This window comes from Fulmarus glacialis, unplaced genomic scaffold (genome assembly GCF_000690835.1).
Source record: "Fulmarus glacialis isolate BGI_N327 unplaced genomic scaffold, ASM69083v1 scaffold20992, whole genome shotgun sequence".
Lineage (NCBI taxonomy): Eukaryota > Metazoa > Chordata > Aves > Procellariiformes > Procellariidae > Fulmarus > Fulmarus glacialis.
This window is the reverse complement of record NW_009198824.1, coordinates 11364-26677: the sequence shown is the minus strand read 5'-3', so window position 1 is coordinate 26677 and position 15314 is coordinate 11364. Positions and strand designations below refer to the sequence as shown.

Below are 15314 nucleotides of genomic sequence, written 5' to 3'. Positions count from 1 at the left end.
CCTCACTTAGTCCTGCCACCAAGATCTTAGTCAATATATTCTGCATATGTAGTTTCTCAAAGCAAAGTCACTCACTTAAGAAGCCACAACCCAGTCTTAGCAACAATTTAGTACATTACTTGAGTCTGGTGGAAAGAGTCTGTTTCTGACTACACCTAGAAATCCAGCAAATTTTGAGAGACTTTGAGATAGGTCTTCAAAGGAGGGATCTCTATTAAGGACCTAAGAGGATTCCTTGCAGGAGTCATTGCTGATGTACTCTGGCTGACACTAGCTGTTGAAAAAATGGGAACTGGGCATCAAAACTCAAGGTTATAGAACTGCAGAGCTCTCCAGAAACTATTTACACTATATTGGTAAATTTCTCTTCATTCTCATGGCATAAATTTTAACAAACAAATTTTTATTCATATCTGACAATTTATATAGAAGAAAATGCCTCTCTGCTACCAGTTTTGCCCCAAGCTACTGAATCATATTTATGGATTGATTTCCAGAGATGCTGAGCACATGCAGTTTTCCAGCAGAGTTCAGGTAAGCAATAGGGCTTAATATTTCTAAAACACAAATTGCTGACTAATAAGCTGTTGCCAAGGGAATCCTGCCTGAGCATTTGGGCAAAGAAAGTATAAAATGCATCCTCTGTACAGTTCTTCCAGCCAGTTACTCCGTGGAAAAGGATGCAGCAAGAGGAATGAGAGAGAAAATTTCTGAACTAATCAAATTTTCATAGAGGGATTTGAAGCTAGGCACGTAAAATGAGTAGGCAACAAACTCTAGAGAGAAAATTATATGAAAATTTTCAATATGTGAAAAACATGATACATGATTGCAATTACTTTTTGTGTGCTATGTACTATTTAGCATAACTGCAAGTTTGGCAGAGGAGAGGCAGATGAGCCAGGTGCAATGGCTCATGTTCAGAACGGAGCAGCAGAGGCTGAACACTGACAGAGGTCTCTGTCAATTTACTCTTAAGCGATAAGAAGGTATCATTAGGAAGGAAGCTTTGTATGGACTGACTTGTTAGCTGATTAACAAGAAAATTTAAAAAGGACAGACTTTTTCAAAAACCTGGAGAACAACAGCTATGAGACAACAACTTTCACATAGCAAAAGTAGATTATTTCCTTATTTTATCAAAACTGGATAACAGAGCCATGAATATCTATAGAAATGCCACAGAAGTTTACAGGCAGCACTTATCCAGACAGGGAGCTTACACTTTTAAAGGGAGCAATTAATTAAGGCTTTTTTTTTTTTTTTTCCCACCTGTAAGTGCTCTAATTTCCTAGAAGATTGCCTTTATAGCACATGACTTTACCTGGAAGGCTACTGAAAATATTTACATTTTCAAAACTTGTCCTTCTTCACAGTAGCAGAATTTAAGAATTTGCTTTGAATATATAGAAAAATAGTCTCATTTAGCATCATTTACAGATCACACGGTCATGTGCTCTTGAACTCATGTTGCATTATCAGTTATTTACTGTGTTCTCCATAACCTACCAAGATTCTACAATCCTCCTCCATTTTTAACACATTTGGGAGAAATGCACACACATAAAATTACAAGGCTGAAACAGCATCCTCTTGCAACTATATAGATGCAGTTGACCGTTGTCTTCTAGTATTAGTCCAAACCTCCTCAACACTATAAGTGACTGTGGCACTTTCAAAATTTTATTCTGTCTCTCCTTTGAACATACTTCTTTTTTAATATGCAGTTAACTGTAAGAGAAGGTCTGTATGTCACAGACACTTTTGAGTTTAACCCTCAACAAATGTGCACTAGAGAAAATGAGTAAAAGTTACTAATTCTTCTTCATATCTTATACGTCTGAAATTCTTATAAGCCTCTTACATTGTCACAGCTATGTTCATTTGTTTGCTTAGGCTTAGGCTTGAGCTTTTCAAACACAAAAATAATTGCTATTTTGTTGTGAATGGAGTTTTTCCCTAACCTTTCATCTTTCTTATTTATCTCATTCAAAAAAGAGAACAGTAAGGAACTGAATTCCTTGAACTTGCATTAGCATGAGTCACTACACCTCCAAGAGAACCTGACAAGTCCCATGAGAACTGAGGCCAAATGCACATGGAATAACAGTTTCATATGTGGCATTATATTTCCCCTTCCTGAGATGTAAGAAAAGAGAAGATGATTACAGGTAGGTCGCATGCTCAGCCATTAGCTGCATTCATTTCCAGAGCCAGTTTTCTGAACTGAGATCCAATTCTATTTGTCACAAAACCAAATCATAATTCAGGAACATGACTTAACTCACAGGAAACGCAAAGTAATTTGAACTACGCTGGCCTTAAAAATTGTTGTTGTTGTTGTGCATACTTCTTTTCATTAACAAAATCACACTGAACGCAATGGGATTCTACACACAACAACGTGTCCTGCATGGGTGGACTCCAAGACATATGGCATTAAAACGGGTATCTTCAGTAGATGGAACCTAAGAACCTGCCTTTTTAAAAATTATTTGCGATTTGAGGCATCTCTCTTGAGATCTCTTATAGCACAATTTTCAAGAAAAAGGGAGGGAGATTTTCAGCACTTTGTGAAAATTAACAATTTCTTAGTAACCTCAGAATGATCAGATGATCAATATTTTGATAGTTACAATCAAAACCAAATGCTATACGATTCCACTTTGACATACAGTAAGTTCATCCAAGCCCTTCTTTTGCCACCAAGACATAGCATTGCACTATAGCTTTTTTATGGGAACGGGTCTGCAGTTTCTTAACATTTTGGAAGATTCTGTTTTCCTGTCTTTTTTCTTGACATTTTCTTCAGAGAAATCTTTTTTATTGAAAATATTTGATATTATAAGCTCACGTGGAACAAGAAATTATATTTTAGAGAAGATATTAACATATTATACAAAGATGTAATGATTATTTGTTTCTGAGTTAGCTCTGGTAGTAAACTAACACATGCAGTATCTCAATCTCATTTAATTTCTAGTTTAAGATTAATTATTTTCAGTATGCTACATTCTGGACAGTAGCCCAGCTATGGGTGAGTAATGGTAAATGGTTGGGAGTAATTTTTAAATTAAAATAAAATTGTGGTGTGTTTTCAAAGACTTGTAAAATTAGGTCAATGCCAAAGAAAGTGGTTTGCTTTGCTAATAACTTTGATAAAGGAAGATTACAGAGAAAGCCTACTTCTTGCTGGCCTTGAAAGACTCCTAATGCCTGCCACAGTCATTAGTTTTAGGAGGTGAAGTTTCAAGCTTGTTCAGGACAAGTCCATGAAAATGGAAGCACTGCATAATACATGACAAGCACAGCACCATAATACATGACAAGTACGAAATGCATTTGCATACCTGTAATAACATAAATTCTATTTATTTTATTTTCTAGGAAGTAACAGAATTACTGTGAAAATCTGCAGAACCTCTTTGGAGTGCATTTGAGGTGGAATTTATCCTTTGATATGCTCAGATTGTTTCAATCCTACTTTTAAATTTATTTTGGATTCTTGAATATTATCTGTTCGATTTTTCTGTATTCCTCTGTATTCCATTGTTTACAACACTTATGTGATCCTTTTTGCAAGCAGCTGTATTCAGTTCTCCCTTTATCTGCTCTCTCTTTATATTCATAGAAAGGCATTGGAAAAAAATTCTCAGGCCACAAGGCAAATGCTAATTTCTGGGACTTGGAAGATGCTAACCTAATAAGAACACTATTGAAAAGTTGTCTTAAAAATTTATTTTCCTGCGAATGCTCTAGCACAAGGCCACCTTAGGTAGATCTAGTGCAATGCTCTGACCCTGTTGCATGGGGGAGCTGCGAGTGGGTTTCTTACAGGCTTGCACCTTTGGCTCATGACTTGGAAGGAGCAATGAGATGGAAGGGTTGGGGCTTTCCTTTCCTTCACCCCTCTGCAACAGAAGAGCTTAAATTCACCAACTGAAACATATTTTACAGGTCTTATATTAAATCTCAAAAGCTTTCAAACGAGTACGCTTACTGTTCAACAAAGGCACCTCCTTGCATGATGAAGAAACTGATCCCAAGTTTAATTCTGTATTTCTGCCATGAGAAAACGGGACAGATTATATAAGATTTCTATTTACTGACTAAGGTATGTAACTCATTGCCCAGCCCAGTGATCTGTTGTGACTAGAAAGTTACTGTCTCCTAATTTAGATTAAAGGATATTAACAGAAACTTTCTCAGCCTGATCTCAAGTTCAGACCTGTTAAATATATGTTTATTTATTAAAATCCCCCTGGTAATGTAATACACATTACAACTGAACAACTCAATGTCTCTTAAAACCATAGTAAATTACTTTCTGATCTTTAACATATTAGGAGACTACACTGAAGTGTCCCTCTGAGAAAAGCAAATAACACTTTTAAGGAAAGGAAAAAACATTGTAATAAGTGGTAAATCAAGCATTTCTTCTTCAGCAACAAATTTCCTCATATGGAGTGGCTAATCACTCAGATGTGGTATGACTTACTCCTACTTTGTAGCTTTCAATAACTATTTGCTGGACATCTTCAAATCTCAGTATTTTAAAGAAAGATTAACATTTTTCTCCTTCTATAGGATGAGGAAACTGTCACCGTTTTCAAACTCTACTTTGAAGGCACTCAGTTCTGCTGAGAGTCTCAGCTTGAAATTGTTTTATTTAGCAACATATTTGAAATTAAACTGTGTCTGCTGCGGAAAGGAAGGAAGCGTCTATTGCAACCATCCATCCTTGTGGTCTTCAGCTCCCAAGGGCTGAGATTGAATCCGTATTACAAGTGAACACGCATCTAAATTTCCAAAAAGGTGAAAATAGAGACTTTCAAAGTTTGAGGTTTTAAAAAGGTAAGCTATGATGTACGTGCTTAGTTACCTATATAAGTGACCTGGTCTTCAGATGAGCTGAGTACTTACAGTCTGGATTAGAATGAACAGGAAACTGCACATAGATAAAGCATTTTCTTTAAAAATTAGGTCACTATTTGGTGTACAGAGGCTATTTTGGTTATAATTTTTTATGAGTTTTTTTGTAATACTTTACTACTTATTATCTTCAGATTTTCCTGTCTAAGCACACATCAGTAATTACAATGTGTAATTTATTAATAAAAACCTGAGAAACAGGCAAATAAACAAGGTATTTTCTAATATAGTTCATATTAGAACCATATTAGTTTCCATAATAAATAATTTTCCACATGGTGTATATCAAAAATAAGAGATATAAACTAGGTGTATCTTTGGGTCTGAATCTGAGAATAACTATAGCACAACCATCAATAAAGTGTCCTTTGCTTCACTGAGACTGTAAATAATTATACTAATTCACTGTAAATAATTATACTTCCTGGAGCAGGAAGATGTAAATGGCAAAGTAGGTTTTGATGAGTTTTGAGGCTTTTTTTTTTTTCCTCAGATCAACTCAAATCTGACTTTAATAAACTTTTAATAAACTTTGAAAAAGGTAACAACACATTCATTTCAATATCAGCAATTCTTGCACAGGAATTACATGACATATAATTATGTTTTTAACAGTGGGATGATTAAACAAGACAGACTGCAATGATGTGTTCATTCATATAATACATAATTCCCGAAAGAAATAGGAAAGATTTCTACACTGACCATAGTCTGTGTTTTCCGGCTCCCAACAATTTGATGGCCAAAAATAGGGTGTCTATAGACAAAACAAAAAAGTAGGGAACTCAAGTTAGACAATGCAAGCATTATACAGTCCTTGGATTGATACTGGTTTTCAGAGTCAATTTACATTTTTGGTAAATCTATTATATTGTTAACTTGACAATTTTGAAAAAGGCATCAAAACAGAAAATTACTTTTGTATGCTTGTTTATTGCACTACTGTCGGAATGGCATTGAAAAAGAGGAACAAAGTGTTCTTTTTATTCTTAAAGTTAAGGGAACAAAAAACACAAGGTTAGGTAGTGAGGTTGTCTTTTTCATCTTCCCTAGCAACATACCTATCACATGTCCTGAAGAATCAGTTTTAGAAGGTGAAAAGACAGAAGATACTTTGGGGTACATTTAATTCTTGATTTTGGAGAGTTTTCATTAGTATACATTAATATTCAATACTCTTCCTAGGAGTTATTTGTTTAAAAATGCCACTAAACACAACCTGTTTTCACAAAGTTGTCAAAGTTATTTTCATTTGTTGAAGTCTATTTTTTTTCTAATTGTTTACCAATTGTGATTTAAAATGTGATTTTCTTAATGGAGAGCCAATAAAGTATCAATAACTAGTTCAATACTATGCTTAAAAACTGTGCTAAATGTATTGTTAAAATAATTCACTTCTATCAAATGAAGAATATAAGACCATATAGGCATTTTTCATACAAATAACTTAATTTTTAACATGGTAACTTTTTGTTAAAATGTAAAGGATTTATACTTTATACATAACACATTCATATATATATATACATACACACACACACAGAGAATTATATATTATTTGAGCAGTTGAATTAATCTCATTAAATATGTGGACGGGTCTGAGTGGTATTTCAAAACACAGATGCTTCCTGAGGAGAAACTTCTGCTTTACTCTTTCTTATTCGTTTTTCTCAAAGATCTCCCAGCTGCAAAATTGGAAACCTCTTTTGCTGCCCACTTCCCTCAAAATTGCTTTAATGTTAATCTGGAAACCAACAGGGCTGAAGGGTGACACATTCACACCTACTATCAGGTTAAATATATATTGTGAAAAATCTCTCTCTATTGTAACAATGACCCATCAACTTTAATAGGAATGATTTAGAACTTGCTGTTTATCAAGCAACAGCAATGAGTTAAAGGATGAAAAAGAAACTATCACAAGCTAACTTCAAAGGCTGAGATGTGTTTCTTGTAAGCTGTTTTGTGCTCTGGAGCAGCCATAAGTCATTCTCCTATCAAATATTCCTTCGCAGTGCCACTGAAATCAAAGTGACCAGTATAAGCACAAATGGAAAGAAGAGGAAGCCCTAAACAATGAATGGCGGCAGCACTCAGTGAATCCTGGAAAAGCAAGAAGCTATAAAAGTAATTTAACAATGTCAATCATATAAAGCATAAAGTCACCACTATTTAAATACACAGTTTTCAAACTTGGGGAGAGAGAACAGTCCTTCCTTAGAGGCATGAAGTGTATCTCAAGAAAGGCCCGAGAAGAAAAGTACAACCACATCATTTTCCTGCTAACAGTAACTTTAACCTCTGTTTACGGGTTCAAGCTGAGCTTCTGGAAAAAGGATGCAATAAGAGTTACTAAATACATAGAAACTATATCCACTCAAGCAACTCCTGAGCTGAAACTGGCTGGGGCTCAGATTTTATTTAGGGGTGAGTAGCAGTTATGGTGGAGGATGGCTGGAGAAAGGTGCAGGGGAAGAGCCCTTTCAGAAATAAAGAGACAGATTCTTCCAATTGTGGGTATACTTGCTGCAAATTCCACATTAAAACTCCTCATACATACTTAGGATTTCCCTTGACAAATTGCATATACTCCCATCCCAGCTGAGATAAAAAATAAATTCTGTCTTCTGATTTTGAGCAAATCCCAAAATTGCTTTTGGCATTCGTTTCACATCAGGCTATGAGGAAATACTATATATTCACGACTATATGTTTATAATGTAAGAGGAGGACTCTGTTGTTTAATACATAAATGAAAAGCTACACCCAGCCAGCAAGAATACTGCAAGAAATAGTTCTGAGAGGCTCTTAGAGAGATTATATCAATCAAGGATAAATCTGATATTACTGTTTTCAGTATTTAGTTAAAATAACACATTAAACTTCTATTGGGACTTGAACATCAGTGGTGGAGGGAGTGTGGGTGCTAAACAGAATATGGGAAAAGGGGCAGGATCTTCAATGTTGTGAAATGTCACTTTAGCTTACTAGGAGGCAGAGGTGGCCAAGGCTTTTCTGAAGGTTGAAAAGGTTCCAATGGCAGGACCTGCTTCTAACACAGAGACTCAGTTCAGTCCAATGCTGAGAAGTGTGAAAATGCACTGAGGACACTTTTTCCTTTCCAAAGCTGAACAAAACTTTCACGGGAACAGACAAAATAGATTTTGTTCCGTTAGAGAATACCTGACCAAGGCTCTGCAGGTGTGTAGTACTTGGAGTGAAAGCGACTGCAGGATGAGACTGGTATTCTGCAAAGACGAGCACAGCAGCTGAGGGCCAGCAGGCTCAGAGAACAGGCAGAGGAGGTCTCTTGGGAAGGTAAACCGAGGGACAGAGATGGAAGGGAAATGGCAGTTATTGAAAGAGACCATACTAAATGTCCAAGTACCTTTAGAGATAAAGTGTAGTGACAGGCCAGTGTCACCACTCTGGCAATCTCCAATCAACTAAACATCAAAAAGAGATCATGGAAAAAGCACAAATTAATGCATGTGCTACTAAGGATGAGTCTAAGCCTCCCTGCACCACCATGCCTCTGGAGATAAAAGCAGAAAAGTTAAAACAGAACATGAGTTTTAATTAGCAAATTATAAGTCATAATAAAAGGTTTCAATAATGTCCTATAAGGTAAGCCAAAAAGAAACCCCAGCAAAAGGCAAACATTACGATATGAGAAAGGGGTTCAAATAACAGTTAGTACAGATAAGTACAGAAGATTATTAAATGCCTTCCTTGTTTGAGTGTCCAGAAGGAGGGAGACTGTGGTCAGATAAAGGTCTCTCTGCCAAGGGAATGACATGCAGGCGTGAGCTCTCCTTGCTGATGCTCTGAAATGGGCAGGCACAAGGTGCCTCTGAACTGCAAGCCGTGACCCTGCCTGCGTGGTGCTCGGATGCACTTAATGGGACCTGCTGAGAAGTACAGCTCATCAGCTCAAGCACTGCAATGGGGCTGGAGCTGGCCTCCAGCCAGATGGCTCCCAGTGAGAACAAAGTTCAAGTCTGCCTGCAATCAGCTCTGCGAACACGCCTAAAATTAATTTTGACATGAAGATTAAGACTACAGGACACAGTACAGGAAAAAAAAAACAGGAAGAGAAATATTTATGTGAAGTCAGACAGTTCAGGTTAGCGGCCTGATGAAATTCAGCACAAAACGCTTACGGAATTATTGTGTTTTCATGTGGGTAAACTGTGTTTATTTGTAAAAAACAAAAAAGCCTCACCAAACTAAAGAACGACTCCTGGTTCCTCAGCACTGTGAGTTATGTGCATGTGTAAATATTATGACAAAATTTTTGCTCTGGTACTTCTCTTTCTCCTCTATCTCTAACTCTCTATAGTATCTAGTATCTAACTGGCAAGTTATCAAAAGTATTGGATTATCTGCATGATGTTTAAAGGGGTGTGAGTTACCTGAAGGGCAAGTTATACACAGAAAAAATATTAATTAAAGTAACCTTTGAAATATGGGCAGTTATTTAAAAAAAAAAATCACGTAAGGCAGAGGAGCCTCAGAAGACTACAGCAAGGGGAAGATCTTCCTTTTTCAGAAAAGGGGAAAAGCTGAAATTTTCTGTATTCTAATCTTTCTAGATCTAGTGTCTAGATTGAACAGTTGTAATACACTATCCATTTCTGGATCCTTAAAAGCTAAAGGTTGGGTTTTTATTGGATTTCTCAATAACATATTAGGTCACTGACAGTGTAAAGCCCCTACTAGATGAGAAATAAACAGTAGATGCTATGTATTTGGACCAAGGCAAAGTCCTACTTTACTTTCTTACCACCAAGTAAAGAATTATGGTATCACCATAAGATATGTGCTCAAATGCAGCTACAGCTGCTGATAAAGTTGTATTCATAGAGTAGAAAACTATTATTCACTTTCAAAGCAGGAAATGGCATTGGTGAGTGCAGAGACAAGGAAAATTCTCCTAAAACCAGGCACAAAAAATAAGGGACAGGATTAAGACTTAAACAGAAAGAAAGGCCAAAAAAAAAAAAACCAAACCTTTAAAAAACCCTAGACACTGAAAATAAAACATGATAAAAAAATCAGTTTCTGATTAAAGGATTTTTGCAATGCTGTGATTGTATGGAAAAAATCCATCAACAATAAACTTGTGTGTAGTTAAAATGACTGACGTTTTCCCAAAGGTGTATTCCACGTTTTCTTGCCTAATTGTTTGGTATTAATAGTCATAAAGTTCCGGTCTTAATCTACCTCGCCATGTGTCATGCACACTGGATAAACTGGAATTCCCATTGATAAATCGTAGCAATAAAGTAAATCTCAAGCAACGTCACTCCTGGCTGAGAAAAGACCCAGGGAGAAACCTCATCACAAGGCTCCCACGGTAGTACAATTCAGTTATTAGGATGATACATTAAGATTTTGGGGAAACGTGTATCGAGGCCCCCCATTCAGGCTGGCCCTTGAGTGCACCGGACAGCCCCTTGCCTGTCTCAGTTCTTCAGGGGCATGCTCTAAGTGCACCCCACCGCCCCCAGCTGCTGACCTCCTCAGCCCCAACGCCTCATGGGCTCCTACCTGCACAGAGATTTATTGTCCCAACCTCTGCAATCAGGCAAGTTAACACCACGCTTGCACAAGGTCTCAGACAGAAATCCCTGGAACCTTTGACTCCAAAAACCTGATTTTCCTACAAATGGAGTCTGAAGTCTGCTTTGCCCCTTAGACGTTACAGACCTCAAATGGTTTAATCACATAACACGTGACTATAATGTATATGCTGAGTTTACATCTTTCCACTTCTGTTTCAAAAGCCTCGACACAATTTCACAGTCCAGCTATTTAGTAATCCCTTAGAAGAATTTGCTAGAGAGTTTATCCATGAAGACGGGGGGAAGAAGATTTGCCTCGTTCAACAGGAAAGATTAGGAAGTAAGAAGAGTCCGATAATAAGATCCCTGGTCTCACGGAATGAGGTCAGGAATGAGAATAGGAGCTGTGTGCAAAGGAGAAAGCTGCCTGCTCTCATCTGATCTATTAAAAAAATCCCACAGCAACGCAAGGAGGCTCTGCCCACGTAAATGACCTTCTCTATACTTGGACTATGCAAACAAAGCTTGGTTTAACTATTTGTTACAACTCATATGTCCTGAGTATGCTGTAGAAGAATTATAACATCCCTTGCAATATCACATATTCCTATCGTACAAACATTATACAATCTATGTGCTTTGTTTCATGACCTAGAAACCCTACATAAGTGAAGATTTTCCCCAGGAGAGTTATGGACGTGGTATAACATGTTGTACCTCAACACCACCATTTCCAAAGAGAAGATTATGAAATATTAAGGGGTTTTTGTGAAATGTAGAAAACCTGAAGGAATTATCATACTTAAGGATTTTAGTTTTCCTCAGAAGGAAATGTGAAGCAGTTCGTCATGAACAAGTATTAAACAGGGAACATTTGTCATTTTGCCATGACATCCCACTTATAGCCGGAAGGAAGGTGGGTGGTAGAACGGTTTGGGGAAAGTCAAGTACTGTTTATCAGTCCAGGCAGAAATAATGCTGCCAGTTTTTATCAGTACGCTTTTAAGGCACTTTGTTTAATTGTATCTGTAATTTGAATAAGCAGCCAGTACAAGTCCGCAGCTAGAGAAATAAGGCTTACCTAGCACTGCACATGCGATCGTAGAGCCATTTAAGCATTCAGAACAAAACAGGCTGTTACAAGGATCTTCATGCCATTGATGGAAAACTGGTTTTGCACACAAAAACGCAAACCGGTTCCTGGTTCTCTCGCATTATAGACTAATATCATTAGGTAAACCTAACCACAGAAATCCATAATCCTCCTGTTAATAAAGTCATATGAAACAAAATCCTGTAATATAGCACATATTCTGCACTAAACAAATTGGCAGCAGTGGCTGCTATGCATCATGAGCAATCCTGTGACAAGACAAATAGATCTGCTTTGACCCTATCATAAAATTAATCAATAATAATATCCGAACTAATGAAACAGCCACTTGTAAAAATTAGTGTTGCCCATCAGCTTTTATAAAACGTGATTAATTTCTATGCATTAAACTGTATTACTGAGGAGGGAAATCATTAAGCACCTTTCAGCTACTCCTTGTTGATAGTAATAAGAAAAGAATTGTTTCTGAAGCTGCTCCACTCCATGAAATCTTTTAAAATCTAATTACTGGGATGGGGGAGGAATATTCAAATCACTCATAAACCTTCCGTTGCATATTACTGCTATTCCTCTCACAGGCACCACGGAGTCTTTATAAACAGCAGAAATCAAGTCTTTGCTAAAAAATAGTTATACACAATCTCAAATGCCTTGCATGATGGATGGCAGAATTCATGGGCATTCAGTTTTACATTCACTGCAGTTGACTCAAATGATCTCCTGGTAAAGGAAAAGGGTAAAATTGCTGGTCTAGCACGGTCAAGCCCATAGAGGAAGGATGCCAGCAAGTAGTGCTCCACGGTTAGCTCAGAATTATTAAAAAAGAGGTTGAGGAAGTTGGAAACAATAAAGATTTTGGCTCTAAAGATCTGTGACTCCTTTTTTCTAACCTGGAAAGAGGATGAGCATGGAAAGCAGCGGGGGGGGGAAGTGTGTCCGAGTAGGGAGTTAGAAAAAAAAAAAAGAGGGCACTGATAGGGCTGTCAGAAAGACACACAGATTTGAAATTATTTTTCCCTCTTTGAAACCTAAACCTATATAGAACCTGTATATGCTGAGCTTGAGCTGAAAAGACAATGAATTAGTCCTTGCACCTGCAATTGCCAAAGAAAATCTGCCAAATGCTGCATAAGATAACCTGCTTCTTTTTTATTTCTAAAATCTGCCTTCCAATAAAATCCTTCCCTCAAGGCACGGTAGATGATCCAACGAGGCTGTGGAGAGTGGCTGGAGAGCTGTGATGTTCAGCCACAGCCTCAGTATTCAGAATGGCCAGAGGCTGGCGCCGGACTGAGCCAAGAGGTAGCTAGCCGAGCAGGGCTGACTCAAAGAGATGCGGGAAGCAATGTAATTCCACCTGAGACACAAGGATCCGCAACACTTCATACTTTACCTATTCTGCAGCAAAGATATTCCAAGATCCTTACAGTGATTGCTATGTATTTTTATCCCCAATTTAGACATGGGAAAACAAGGCCAGAGACGTTAAATGTGTTTGTCAAGAAAGTGTTCCCAGTGGTAGAATAGGAGAAGACATTACAAGTGAAATCTTCATCTTGCCAAAATCCATGAGTTTTGCTGCTATCTTCAGCAGACTCATGTTTTCACAAGAAACAATTCCCATTTTCACAGTTTTTCTCAGCTGTTTATGCCTTCCATCTTAAAAGTTACAAAACGACAGCAGAACCTAAACTTCACCTCTGAAAATTAATTTATGTTACATCACAAATTAATCTCATCAAAAAATGGGAGTGTGATTATCACTAGCCTCAAGTATCCTAGGAGTTTAAAGACAAAAGATATTAGGAAACATTATTTTTCACTATGAACATTGAGACAGTTAGTATGCACGTGCAACTTGTAGAAGAAATCAACATATCTTTCCCTGGGAGACTATTACAGAAGCTTACCAGCTGAAAGGGCGAGTCAGGCATTCCTCACCAGGATGGACATATTATCACTTATGTGGACATGGATGAAAGGTCTCAGTGAGTAATCCCTGGCCCCAGGAAGATCTGCTTTCTAAGGTGCACCTTGCTTTTCTTATTTGGACCCCTCATACCTATTTGCTCTCAGGTAGAGGAGGGTGGTTAGCAGGTACTCAGCTCCCTCTTTGGTCCCAGGCTTAAATTAGCAGGAAAAGGCAATGCAGCTGTTCAGGATGATTCAGAAAGTATCACTATCCCTGAATTTTCTGCTTTGTCTTGTTGAGACTAATAAGAAATTTCCTCTTTGAGTAAGGCAATTAATATTTAGATCCATTCCCTTTGAATTAAATTGTTATCACAGAAACTAACCTACTTACACCTGAGTAGGTCAAAGAATGATCCGGAATTATTTTTTTTTTTTCTAAGGCCACATTATTTTAAAAACTACGATTTCACAGCCCTCCTGATGGCTCATAACTGAAAAAGTATAATTTTGCCTGTAAAAGGGCATTTGCACAAATGAAGTACAATCCCCACTGCTTTTAGCTATTTCTATACAACAGAAGGTTGTTTAACACAAACTGGAAGTAATTTTACTGTCAGGAGGGAATGCGTCACCCTTCGGAAAACAAAAAATGAAGTGCATGGAGAACATTATTGTAGCTAGCCTGTTTTTTGTAGGTCAGGTCTTTGTATTGCAGACAGAGATTTCTCTGCAGGGATGGCTTCTGAACTTTTCAGTGCTGGCAGGTGCGTGGTTTTCTCTTTCTGTTAAAATATCCAGAAATTTGTGAATCCTGTCCAATACTCAGGGGGTCCTATTTCCAAAGCACCTGAACAACTATTCTAGTGCAAAATTCACATATTTGCAGTCAAACTTTACTCCCCATTAAGTATGTTGTGTTCATCTTCCAATTTAAGAGATTCAGTAACAGATTTTATATTAGCCTTATTTTGGCAGGGAATGTGGAGTTGTAATGATATAACTTTTGCTGTTACAACACCAGTTAACAGTATGACACCACTATGAGTTTTTTCTCATGCTATACATTAACAGCTAAAATCGCATTGTTAGCATAGGAATAGCAATGCAAAAGGTACCACAGAGCAGCAAACAACCAAAATACTGCAGATATATATTGAGCAACACTTGAAGAAATTATCTTATTTCATATGCATATGTCAAATAGGTGCCAAATCCTTAACTTGTGTAAATCAATAGATATCATTTTCCAATCTTCATGTCCAAACGTGTAGGCTGTAGACCTCTCTGAGGAAAGCCCATGGCAGGGTAGCTGCAGTACTCTCAGTTGTTCACAGTGCAGCTAATTCTAATCTATACTTTCCTTCAGTCAAATTGTCATGCTAGCAGAGGTGCTCATTTCCAATGTTTGAGATAGAAGCAGGCCAGCAGCTGTGCAGAATTCAATGACCAGCACTCCTATAAATAAGTCCTATTCTCTGCAAAATGAAGCCTCAGATATTTTGTCCTTCTGGCCGCTTCCTATGCAGAGACAAGGAACTGGAGCCTCAACCACTCCGTGATTTCTTTCCATTTTTCACTTACCTCATAACCACATCAGTGCCTTTCTCTCAGCAGTAAGCCCCTTCACCCATGTGCCATCCCTCTCTTCTTTATACTGAACACTGAGGAGGATGAAGCACCATGAGAAGGAAACCTTTTCCTTCAGATCCTCTCTCCAGGATCAAAGGTAACTGTGGATCTGGGGGAGGAGGCTTGGAGTAACTGCTCTTTGTATTACCCATATACAT

The 15314-nt window shown here is 37.6% G+C and overlaps 1 protein-coding gene across 1 annotated transcript in view; it reads right to left on the bottom strand.

Annotated features, from left to right (window-relative positions):
• The window catches only part of RGS7 (regulator of G-protein signaling 7), a gene marked incomplete at its 5' end in the record, with an annotated part of 68824 nt that overhangs the window by 50863 nt on the left and 2647 nt on the right, over nt 1-15314 (bottom strand). The window contains one exon of the mRNA XM_009573052.1: nt 5638-5689. Within this exon, the coding sequence (XP_009571347.1) occupies nt 5638-5689 (52 nt within the window). The remainder of the gene's footprint in view (nt 1-5637; nt 5690-15314) is intronic.